This window comes from Galeopterus variegatus, unplaced genomic scaffold (genome assembly GCF_000696425.1).
Source record: "Galeopterus variegatus unplaced genomic scaffold, G_variegatus-3.0.2 Scaffold3033, whole genome shotgun sequence".
Classification (NCBI taxonomy): domain Eukaryota; kingdom Metazoa; phylum Chordata; class Mammalia; order Dermoptera; family Cynocephalidae; genus Galeopterus; species Galeopterus variegatus.
The window spans coordinates 182333-195597 of NW_007729144.1; the positions used below are offsets into that span (position 1 = coordinate 182333).

Consider the following 13265-nt stretch of genomic DNA (forward strand, 5'->3'; position numbering starts at 1 on the left):
CCTGCACCGCGCTCAACCAGTGAGCGGACTGGTCTCTATATGGGATCCAAACCCTCGGTGGAAGCGCCGCTGCACCACCGGCCCGGCCCATAAGGAAAATATTTGAGCTTTTTTTTTTTTCTGGCTGGTGCAGGGAACCGAACCTGTGACCTTGGGGTTATAAGGGAGCTTTTTAATAATATAGTTCTTGTACTTTTATTTTGGAAGGGTCAAAATAAAACCATTTTAAAGTTATAAAAGAAAAGGAAATTAAAGTAAATCTTAGGGAATTTATATGCAATTTATGGATTTTTATTACACTTAGTTGATATGGAAATGTTAGAAAAAATGATTTATGATCCATTTTTATTGGTAGGGGTTAAAAGTTTTACTTTTTGGCTAGATTATGTGATATCCCTTTTAGATACTACTTGTCTAATAAAAAATTATCACAATGTTTCTAAGTGGGAATTTTGATTGTTTATTTGGCTACTTAGAGGATTATTTTCCCTGTTTTAAAATTTTCACTTCTTAGAAGTTTAATTATGGTCTCTGATCTTCCCTTCTTAATGGCTTCCTCCTACCTGTCCATTTAAAAGTCATTGCCCAACGTGACCACACTTTGCCGAGGATGTCTTAGTTCCATACGATAGTGAGCATTCTAAATAATATGTAATTCTTTTATTGGCGTACAGCTTTGCAGCTGACAATGAAAGTCCGAATACTGAATGACACTTATCTCTTTTTCTCTCATTTTTTGTAACCATAAGAGGAGACAAAGTTTGGAGTGATCTATTTTTAACGAAAAAGTGATCTTCTGAAACTGTTACTTTAGTTTTACTTTTAAACCCACTTTGTGAACTTCCTTGGGGACAGTTATGTACTATTTTCCTTATGATGTGTTATTTTTAGGATTTGTTTTATTTGAAGCTTAGGCTAAAATAAGCATAAATTATGTATATCATACATATAGACATACAAACTGACTTTAATAAGACTTTTAGTACATATAGTCTTTTGGGAACGTGAAATTAATTTGTGTGTCATATTTTGGGATTAAAAGGCCCATTATCTGATCAATCTGATCTAAACATACATCACGTTTAAATTTTATTTTATAAAAATTTCAGGCCATTTGGACAGTATGTTAAGACTAAATATGAGGGTATTTCAAAAATTTCATGGGAAGGTTCATATTATCTTTCAATTCTATTTTCCCACAAACTTTTTGAAGTGCCCTCATATTTGATTATTTACTTGTATATTCTGACACATTATATTTGATATGTTTTTGATCTAACCTTCAACACAGACCGATTCATTTCTGAAAGCCAACAGCTTATGTAAAGTACTAGAGAGCAAAGCTCTGAATAACACAAAGATTAAGAAACGTTGTGATTTCCTTCTAATACCTGTATTCTGTACAATTAGACATTACTTTCTTTATCTTTAGTTATTGGGCTAAGCAAAAATAAACCAGAATTTCATTTTTTTGACCCAGGATGGAGTAGTTTTAATTTTAACAAAGTATAGTATGTCTTTAACTGACTTTTTATTGTTGTTCATTTTTTGGGTGGCTGCCTGGCATGGGGATCTGAATCCGACCTTGGTGTCATAAGGCTGTGCTCTAACCAAATGAGCTAGCCGACCAGCTCCTAACAGACTTTTTAAACATTAGCCATAGTCCTTATTGAAAAGGCAGTATGACTACATTAAAGAGGAAGGATCTTTTCTTAATTCCCTTCTTAAATAGTTAATACTACTGTTTTTTTCTTTTGTCTCTCTCTCTCTCTTTTTTTTTTTTTTTTGGTGTATTAGTAAAAAATTTTGTACCCATTTGTAATCTGGTTTCTTTTTTCTTTTTTTAAAAATTGGGGTAAAATGTAATTTGCTTTTTAATGAGCATTTTATCAGCTATTGCCAGTGGGCATTTTTACCAGTCTTTGCTATCACTAAAACAAAACAAAACCTTGTCTTACTTTTAAACTAAGAGCAATCTATAGTGATAAATTTCAGCAGTATAGAGTTGAAAATTTAAAAAGCCTCTTTCCTCCTTCCTGGTATGATATTGTTTAAAATTTACATATGTAAAACTGTTAAAACAATTTTCCATGTTTTTTAGTTTTTACTCATTGAATCTTGGATGTCTTTCCATATTTATGACATCTAGATTTTTTTTTTTATTACAGCTACATGGTATTTTATTGTTATTTATAAATGTGCCAACATTTATTTAGCTTATTCTCTACTGATAGATACTTAGTTTTTAAGTTGAAACAATTGTGCAGTCAATTTTCTTATGCCTGGTGTCGTGAGTGATAATAAATATTTGCACAGTAAATTCCTATCAGAGGATTGCTGGGTCACAAGGCTTGTGTTTTTTAAAATAGGATTTCTACTGGTCCTCCTGAAATTTACCCAACTATCATTAAGGTGCACAGTTCCTCATATATGAGGGTACTTCAAAAAAGTTCATGGAAAAATAGAATTAAAAAATAATATGAATCTTTTCACAAACTTTTCAATGGTGGTGTGTTTATTTTTAATCTTCGCTAATCTGATAGGTTAAAACCAATGACAATATATATATTTCTTGAATTTTGAGGGAGGTTGGGCATCAATCTTTTTATGATTGGCCATTTTTTCCTGCTGACAATGCAGTTTGCCCATTTTTCTATAAGGTTATTAGTCTTTTTTTTGGTATGACCTCTTTATAAATCTAGCACTTTTAAATGCTATACAGTATTTAGTGTTATAATACCGTAATCATATCTTCCTAACATAATTCTGCAGTTAATTTCATGCATGTATTTCATTGACTGTGGTTAAATTGTTTTCTTAGAATAAATTTCTAGGTATGACATTGGTTAAAGGGTATGAACTTCCTTTTATTAACATTCTCATAAGTTGAAATAATTTATTTAACAAATATTATTTAACATATTTAGTGTTTTACAAATTGTATTTAAAGTGGGCAGGGAAGCAAAATTACCTGTAATCCTATCACCAAAGATGACAGCCATTGTTAACATTTTTGCTATATATCTTTCTAGTGTTTTATTTTTCTATTGCAAGGCCTGTTTTTCTTTTTCCCTTAACATATATAGGGAAAATCTTCCCATGTCAATAAATAGAGATCTATACCACAGCATAAATTTTTTGGTCTTTTTTGGCTTTTTTTATTGTTTTAAAACATTAAAATGTACATAACAAAACTTTCTATTTTAACCATTTTTAAGTGTGCTGACACTCCTGGGCACATTTAAACTACATGCACATTGTCATGCAACCATCAGCACTACCCATCTCCAGACCTTTTCATTATCTCAAACTGAAACCCAGTTAACACAGCATAATTTTTATACCTTTAATTGTTCCATTATCATGGACATTTAGTTTGTTTCTAGTTTTCTCCACTTATGGGTAACAATTCATATATATTTTCCTACTTGTCTGGTTATTGCCTCATGATAGCAGTTGTGTGATATGAGGATTTTCTAGGGAAAGCATTACCTGTGAGAGTAGACATATTAAAGGATGGCTTGTTTGTTTGTTTTTTGGTAGCTGGCTGGTACGGGGAACCAAACCCTTGACCTTGGTGTTACAAGGCTGTGCTCTAACCAACTGAGCTAACCAGCTAGCCCTAAGGGATGATTTTTAAAATTGGTTTTGGATGTCATTCCCCCTTCTCTTGAAGAATTTATCCTCAATTTTATGATAAAAGTTAATGTGACTAGGAGGTTAAAAACATAAAAAAGACTTTATAGATAATTTACACTAATATAGCTGTTTTTTAAAAAGAGATAACTTCCACGGTAATAGAGAAGACAAAGTCTGTTTCACCTAAATCAGTGACTTTTTCAACAGAGGGTGAAGCTCAGTGATATTGCTCAGAGTAAAGAGTATGGGGAGGTGTGTGTGTATGGGATGTATCATTTATTTGGGAAAGGGTGTTCATACATATTCTGCTGTTCTAGTGGAAAAAATGTTGAGAAACTTCTACCCTATGTTCTATTATGTTTGACTGATTAGACACAGGTATACTTAATCTTGGTTTTAGTTTTAAAAGAATTTTTTAAATGTCAAAGAGTTATAAGTTCTTCTAATAAGAGCCTTTACTTCTTCCTAGGACTGGCAGCCACCATTTGCATGCGATGTTGATAAACTTCATTTTACCCCACGTATCCAGAGGCTGAATGAATTGGAGGTAATGTCCTCACTAGCATTCTGATTGCCTTTTTTCCAGAGGGACCCTCTTGAAGAGGCTCTGTCACTATTCTGGTGGTTTTAGCAAAGCTAAAATATGGCTAGTAATTGATAATCACTGTAAAATGTGGCAGTAGCACTCCAAATTTTATTAAAAACACTGATTTTTGTCAATCTTTGCCTATTAATTAATGCATATAAATTCTTCTACGCTTAGGTGATAATCACTAGAATTCAGGTTTTTGAAAAGAACATACTTTGAAATACAGTAGAAAAGATTCTGCAGCCCTAGTTTTCTTCCAAGTGCATAACTTCACTTAGATTTAATAGCATACTTTAGTTTCCCAGGGAAGAGTGAGGAATATGGGGGATTCTCTAGTAATGGGAAATGTTTCTTCAGTTCCTGTGCTACTGAAAGCTTGAAGTGTCGGGTGGATAAGACTTAGGGTGCTGATAACATAGAGGTAGGTTGTTTACATTAATGTTTTGCAGATCTGATTTTAATATTGAACCATATTTTGTTTTTCTACACTAAAACAAACATTCTTATCTTAAACCGAACATGTATCTGATGGAATTCTGTAGACATCGATGGTAGCATCTGACATATAAATTTTCAAGGATTTCAGTGTATTTTCACTTTTCAAGTTGAGCTTGAAAATAGGAGATAGGTGCCAACTTGAAGTCTTGGGGTATGGTTGGGAATATCTGAACACTGATCTCAATTTTGGTCTGGTGTGCAAGATAAAACTCCCCAAACGGTCTGACGTACATTTACAAGGAGAAGGAAAAATGACAATTTAAAAAAATGACCTGTAGAGGCCAGTAATAGTCTGTTAAAGGAATAACATTTAAGAACGTTTCCTTGGTTTTCTGCTAACCTTAAATTATCCAGGCTTATTAAAATTGTTATAGAATCACCATTGTAAATCTATTTTTAGATTTGTGTTTGAGCAAGTACAAAAATTTCTATTTGCAGGGAACAGACCTTTAAAATATTCAATTGTAAAGAAATTAAGCTGGGCTTATAGAAGCTTACTTGTCATAATTTTAAGCAATAACAAAATCATGGTGATAGTACTTCTTAAATGAAGCACCTTTTAGAGTGTGTACTTATGTTATGGGAGGGCTTACTGAGTGTTTAACTTCTTGCCTAGCACATGTTAGTGGCTGAATTAAATTTTTGTTGAGTTAATGAAAAATTATTTAGCCAGCTTTATTTTGTATATTTTTGACTATTTGTTGAATTCAGAAACTGGTATTGTACTTAAATATTCAAGAGTGAAAATAGTTCATGGGCTTTAAAGTAAGCTAAGTGAGACTAAAACTCAATTTTTGTCATTTAGGCTCAGACTCGTGTAAAATTGAATTTCTTGGACCAGATTGCAAAGTACTGGGAGTTACAGGGAAGTACTCTGAAAATTCCACATGTGGAGAGGAAGATTTTGGACTTGTTTCAGCTTAATAAGGTATAGAGCTCATGACCATTTTACTTATTTAATAAACTTACTGACAATCAATTTGATCTTCTTTGCCTTATAAAGAAACTTATTGTTTGAAATATGTAAGACGAGATTCTCAATTCAGTTGAACGACAAGGATCAGGCTGTACTTGTCCTGTCTGGAAGCCTTATGTTGAGGAATATTTTGCTGCCACCTGTTTTTGTCATTTTAAAACTTGATAGTAATCCTGCAAGGTTTTCCTTCCTATTTTATTACAGATTAGGAAACTGTGGCTCAGGGAGATCAAAAATTGACTAAGCTTCGCTGAGCCATGATTTCATACCAACTTCACCCAATTCTAAAACCTGCATTCTTTCCACAAAACACGCATCCATGCTGTCTACTCTTTTTTTTTTTTTTTTTTTTTTTTTTTTTTTTTTTTTTGAGATTCTCAATTCAGTTGAACGACAAGGATCAGGCTGTACTTGTCCTGTCTGGAAGCCTTATGTTGAGGAATATTTTGCTGCCACCTGTTTTTGTCATTTTAAAACTTGATAGTAATCCTGCAAGGTTTTCCTTCCTATTTTATTACAGATTAGGAAACTGTGGCTCAGGGAGATCAAAAATTGACTAAGCTAAAAAGGCTGAGCCATGATTTCATACCAACTTCACCCAATTCTAAAACCTGCATTCTTTCCACAAAACACGCATCCATGCTGTCTACTCTTTTTTTTTTTTTTTTTTGACTGCTGGCTGATACAAGCATCTGAACCCTTCACCTTGGTGTTACCAACACCATGCTCTAACCAAGTGAGCTAACTGGCCAACCTACTATTCCTTAGTTTATGGAGATTTTAAAGATCACAGAGTAGGACCAAGTACTAGAACCCTTTCTTTAGTAGAGATTTAATTGTTAACCTAGTTCTTCTTCCTAGATGGCTACTTTGGGAGAGTGAGTAGTAGCTTTTGGGCTGTGGGAGAGAAAATGTTTATGGACCGTGGTATCAAAAGAGATGTTTTAATTGTCTAGCTTAAAATTAATAGTGCAAGTATTTTTCCTTTTGAGTTGGGAAATGTATTTTAAAAAGATAACCACATTTTATTCTTGGAGTCACACCCTAGACATGAGGGAATTAGAAGTGATTTCCATATAAGTGTTTCTAACTTCTTTTGGTATTTTAACAGTTAGTTGCAGAAGAAGGTGGATTTGCAGTTGTTTGCAAGGATAGAAAATGGACCAAAATTGCTACCAAGATGGGGTTTGCTCCTGGCAAAGCTGTGGGCTCACATATCAGAGGGCATTATGAACGAATCCTCAACCCCTACAACTTATTCCTGTCTGGAGACAGTTTGAGGGTGAGTTTGGGGGCTAGCCTTAACCTGTTTTATAGCACTGCTTATTGTTACATTGTCTTTCAGGGGGAACAAAAAAGCCTTGATTATGTTTGGAAGACATTGTTTAAAAAACCTTGTTTTATGGATTTTTCCTCCAGTGTTTTTGTTCTGTTTTGAGAGCAATTATACTTAGAAGATTTTTGTTGTTGTTTTGGTAGCTGGCAAGTACAAGGATCTGAACCCTTGACCTTGGTGTTACAAGGTTGCACTCTAACCAACTTTAGATGCTTGTTTTGGGAATGAATAAGATTGTAGAAGAAATATCCTTTTACTATCAAAACCTGAAAAATGTGTTAACTTCACTACTGGTATTTCTTTACAGCGAGGAGTTGATTATTATCTACTTGTTATGGCTTATGCTATAGCATTCAATTTTATTTAAAGTATTCCTAGTTGTCATATGAACTGCAACCTATTAAGTAACTTGCCTACCCATTCTCTTTTGCCAGCTGAGGTTTACAAGGAGATTGTCAGATAGAATGTTCATATTGGTAAAGGACTTAATAATGCTGCATAGCCAATGGGTTCCTCTTCCAATAGTTCCTATGTAGCCATGTTTGCTTCCTTTAAAAAATGTTTTTTTCTAGGGCCAGCCCGTGGCTCACTCGGGAGAGTCCGGTGCTGATAACACCAAGGCCACGGGTTCAGATCCCTATATAGGGTTGGCCGGTTCACTCACTGGCTGGGTGTGGTGCTGACAACACCAAGCCAAGGGTTGAGATCCTCTTACCGGTCATCTTTAAAAAAAATAAAAAAATGGTGTTTCTAGGGCTGGCCCGTGGCTCACTTGGTAGAGTGAGGTGCTAATAACACCAAGGCCACGGGTTCGGATCCCTATATAGGGTTGGCCGGTTGGCTCACTTGGGAGAGTGCGGTGCTGATAACACCAAGGCCACAGGTTCGGATCCCTATATAGGGGTGGCCGGTTGGCTCACTTCGGAGAGCGTGGTGCTGACAACACCAAGTCAGGGGTTAAGATCCCCTTACCGGTCATCTTTAAATAAAAAAGGGAAGTCATCAGCAAATAAGCAATAATCACATTTCATTGAGGATGATGCTGAGTTTGGAGCAGACTCAATGCCTTCAAGGGAAGAAGACACGGGAAGGTGTCAATAGTAATGAGCCCAGCTGGGTGAGGGCACTATGGGTGCCCTCCCGCTATGTCTCAGATCAGCCCCATCCACATCTGCTCCCAGGTCATGCCCAGCTGCCACTCAAGGGGCACAATGTCAGGCCACAGGTGCTCTGGAACCCCAGCCCTCCCAGGCAGCCTTTTAGCACTGTTTCATGCCTGTGCTACAGGAGCTGCTTTAATACTGATTAACTCCTCCTTTAAAAAGTCACGTTTCCACGTTGCCTGCCAAAGTGGTAACAGACAGATAATGTACTGTGTCATTAACACATCCCTGTCTATTTAAAAACCTCCAGAGAAGCAAGCAGATGAGCCTTGGAGTTAGCTCAGCGGTGGGAATTGTTGCTCAGCTAATTATAAACAGTGTTCTCAGAACTCTAGAAGACATGAAGGGGGGTACAGCCCCTGTCTTTCTTGAGGATCCAAGGGGCCTATTCAAAAAATAGATGAAGAGTGTAATAATGCGTTTATACCCTTTGAGTTATTCTAAGACTAGATCAGTGAGCCCTATAATTTTAAGAGTTTTTTCTGTGCTGTAGAGAGGTAGGAAGATAACATAGTTTCTGAAGGTAAACCACTATTCAAAACCCTGCCATAATATTATAGACACATATCATCTGTAATATTTAAATCCTGTAGATTTCGTAGTATTTTGTTTTTCTTTCCTCTCTCCCATCTTCATTCCAGGTGAATTTTCTTTTTAGCCTAGAAGAAAGTGCCCAATTTGATATTCAGAAAGCTGTTTTTTTTTTTTTTTTTAAAATGCACCTTGTGTGAACATGGATGAAATTGTTTAGAATGTGGAAACCTTATGCCTCTGTTTTATAGTCAGATCTAGATACAGTTGTCCACAATAGATCAGTTTTCTGTTCTTGAACTCTTCCAAAGTGTGGAGATTACAAGGAATAAGGGGAGAGAGTCTGCCTATTTTATGGGTTGCAACATTGAACAAATATGTCTGTGTACTTAGAGAGGCAGTGTAGTTTCATACTCAAAAGCACTTAAGCATTTAAAGAGTCTGAAAGAAATACGTATTTAAAGATATCCTTTTATAAACATTGCATCTGCAACACAGGTAAATATTTCTTAAGAGACCTATTATGAAGGTGCTTTAAAAAGTTCATGGAAAGACCTGTATTATTTTTCAATTCTATTTTCCACAAGCTTTTGAAGTATCCTCATATGTATCAATTATGTTCTAGGCACTGATAGATATTCATTATAGAAAGCTTAAAAACACAGGAAAGTATGATGAAAATAAAATCACTCCTAATCCTCCCACCTGTTATTTCTCTCAAGGCTATTTTTATGAATATATACATGAATTGGCAGTGTACTCTTCATATAGAGTATTCTGGTTTTTTCTACTTAACATATTTGAGAACTTGCCATGTCATTGAATATTTTTTGAATGACTCTAGCATTCCATTTCTATAGCCAAAGCTTGATTTTATTTCTTATATTGTTGCATGTTTAGGTTGATTCCAATTTTTCAATTATAATACTATAGTGGGCATTCTTTGTATGTAAATTTTTATACCATTTCTGATTTTTCAAAATAGTTGTTAGGGGAAAGGAGAATTGGAGAACATATAGTTTAAAAAAAAGAGTGGTGTACAATGAAGGAATTATTGTAAAAGGGTGAACTAGAGCCTAAATTAAGTTTGGGAAACTTGAGAAAAGAAAATTTGAGCAGCGATATTTTTCAATTCTATTTTCCACAAGCTTTTGAAGTATCCTCATATGTATCAGTTATGTTCTAGGCACTGATAGATATTCATTATAGAAAGCTTAAAAACACAGGAAAGTATGATGAAAATAAAATCACTCCTAATCCTCCCACCTGTTATTTCTCTCAAGGCTATTTTTATGAATATATACATGAATTGGCAGTGTACTCTTCATATAGAGTATTCTGGTTTTTTCTACTTAACATATTTGAGAACTTGCCATGTCATTGAATATTTTTTGAATGACTCTAGCATTCCATTTCTATAGCCAAAGCTTGATTTTATTTCTTATATTGTTGCATGTTTAGGTTGATTCCAATTTTTCAATTATAATACTATAGTGGGCATTCTTTGTATGTAAATTTTTATACCATTTCTGATTTTTCAAAATAGTTGTTAGGGGAAAGGAGAATTGGAGAACATATAGTTTAAAAAAAAGAGTGGTGTACAATGAAGGAATTATTGTAAAAGGGTGAACTAGAGCCTAAATTAAGTTTGGGAAACTTGAGAAAAGAAAATTTGAGCAGCGATGTAGTGTACTGGTATAATGGAACAGAGGCCTCAGTCTTGCATCACCATGTTTTCTAAATGTCTTAAGGGATTGCCCTGTCTCTGTGGGATGATATTAATCACCTTTAAATCCCAGTTTCTCAAGTAAAGGTTAAAATTAGAGTCTTCTTGTGATAGCATTAAATATAAAACGAAAACGTCAGGTGTTTGTTTTGAATTTTGGTTTGGAACAAAATAATAAAGCTCTTCATATATATTCTTAAAAGCTGCTGAGCTTGATTTTACCTTGAGTATCCAAAGTCCTTATAGAAGCTGACCATAGATAATGGAATCACTGAGACTAGTGGGAGATAGGGACCACATACATAGCATCTGAATTTCTGACCATCTGCTTAATAAAACTTATGTGATTAAGCTCAGTATTTCCCTATCACACACACTTTTGTGTCTCACTGGGCTTTTTTTTTTATTTTTTGGGGGGGCTGCTGGTACCAGGGATCTGAACCTGTGACCTTGGTGCTACAAGGCAGCGCCTTTTCAAATCGCACCTGTCTCAAATAGAAAGTTCATTGAATACATAAAAGGGGTAAATTTAGATGATGGACAGGTTTTATTCCCCTCTGCATACTTTCATGAACGTACTCTAAATGCTCAGTTGGAGACTTGTTACAGAATGGAGGGCAATGTTCCATACTGATTAAAAAAAATTTAATTTATCTCACTTTACTATTGGTATTTATTCTGTCTCATAGCTTTTTCCAGAATATGACTGTTTAATAATTATGGATATAATAGTTAACTTTTCCAGATCAAGTCAATGTATAAGTGTAATTAGAACGAGCAGCATAGGGCTGGCCAGTTAGCTCACTTGGTCAGAGCATGGTGTTATAATAACACCAAGCTCAAGGATTCGGATCGCCATACTGGCCAGCCACCAAAAAAAAAAGCAAAAAACAAAAGAATGATTAGAATATTTAATATTTATAGGCTGTTGTACCAGTGACAGATTCATTATTTGCTATCAAGTAATCTGTATCAATATTTTTTGATAGCATATATTTCTTAAATATTAGAAATAGATGTCGTTTTGTTGCTCTCTGCTTTCTTTTGTGCTTCCCCCCAGTCTCTATTCTTTCTGCAGATGTGAAATGGAAGGCCAATCTTGTCAGTGAGACTGTATGATCATAATGGTGCCATAGTGCCAGTAATTCTGGAAGGTTGTTATTTCAATGTATCTCATTTCGAGTATAGATGATATAACACGCCCCAGATAATTACATTTTGGAACCTGCTTTATTATTATTTTTTTATTATGAATATTCATAAAATACAGTTACCATAAATTGCTTTTGAACTCCCTGTCCCCAAGGAACCTGCTTTTAAAAATGCTTCTCATGATGTTTGTGGGTCCTCTCATAGAAGAGTAGTACTTACCTGAAATTCATATTAGCTTCAGTGGGAATATTTTGTGTTATGTTGTATTGGCATTATTTTATTTATTTATTTATTTTTTGTCCTTTTTTTTATTTTTGAGACCGGCCGCACCGCGCTCAGCCAGTGAGCGCTGTGAGCGCACTGGTCATCCCTATATAGGATCCGAACCCGCGGCGGGAGCTCTGCTGCGTTCCCAGCGCCGCACTCTCCCGAGTGCACCACGGGCTCGGCCCTATATTGGCATTAAATACCCTCTTTCAGCTAGCTTAGAATCAAACTAAAAAGAAAAACCAAAGCAAGAAGAGATGCTGTCTGATTAGAGACTGTCAAGCTAGGGCTAGGACTCACAGACCCCTCAAAAGACTAGGTCACAAACCCTTCACACACAGGTCCACGAGCTAGGTAATAAGAAAAGATCCTGGGAGCCGTGGGTAAAAAATTAATAGTCTTTATTCAGAGCTAAGAGCAGCTGCCCTAATGGTCTCCAGGAGCGTCCCAAGAAGTGGGGGTGGCAGTGTGTATCAGAGCCATTAGTCCTTTATACTTAAGTCCATAACCCAGGACACCTGGGTGCACGTGGATATTAACATCAAATGCTTGGCAAGATTCTGAACATCTGAGGGGCCCTAACCATTTTCCTATATTTTCCCAACAGAGCCAAAGTTATTGCTAAGAGCTACCTATTTGTTAATTTTTGCCTTATAAGTTAGAGTTTGTAGGGATATACTGAAATAAATTGAAACCTTAGTAAGGACTGTTGTTAGTCAAATGACCTATTTTCTCAGTTCAGATGGTAGCTTTTTTTTTTTTTGCGGCTGGCCAGTACAGGGATCGAACCCTGGACTTGGTAATCATCTCAGGACCATGTTCTAACCAACTGAGCTAACTGGCCAGCCCTCAGATGATATCTTTTGATGATAACATTGCTAGTTATGTCTGAAAATATAGGATTGTAAAATTTAGAATACCTTTGGATTCTATATTTTATTACTCCGTGCACTTTTTTTTAAACAAAATTCTTTATATGGAAAATTATTTTGGGAACTTATATTGGGCCTTTCTAACAATTTGGACCTTCAATTAATTGACAACTGTAAGCACAGATAATTGGAAGTGGCTCATTGGGAGTGCTTTGATATTGCTGTGGCCTGTTGTAACCTGGTGACACCTGCAAGGAAATAAAGCAAACACATTCACCTGTTAAAAAAATTTTTGAAGCTGTTATATTGATGTGTGTATATATATGATTGGTAACTGCAGACTTGTCTTTGTATTTATTTTGATTTTAAAAATTGCAGATCTGGGGCCGGCCCGGTGGCACACTGGATAGTGCGCCGCTTGGGAAGTGCGGCGGCGCTCCCGCCCGAGGGTTCGGATCCCACATACAGACCGGTTCCCGCTCACTGGCTGAGCGAGGCGCGGGAGCAACACCGAGG

General features: G+C 35.7%; 1 protein-coding gene across 1 annotated transcript in view; it reads left to right on the forward strand.

Annotated features, from left to right (window-relative positions):
* Positions 1–13265, forward strand: part of KDM5B (lysine (K)-specific demethylase 5B) — an 82572-nt gene that overhangs the window by 25395 nt on the left and 43912 nt on the right. Inside the window, exons 2-4 of the mRNA XM_008583771.1 lie at positions 4109–4186; positions 5532–5654; positions 6814–6984. Coding sequence (XP_008581993.1) covers positions 4109–4186; positions 5532–5654; positions 6814–6984 — 372 coding nt within the window. The remainder of the gene's footprint in view (positions 1–4108; positions 4187–5531; positions 5655–6813; positions 6985–13265) is intronic.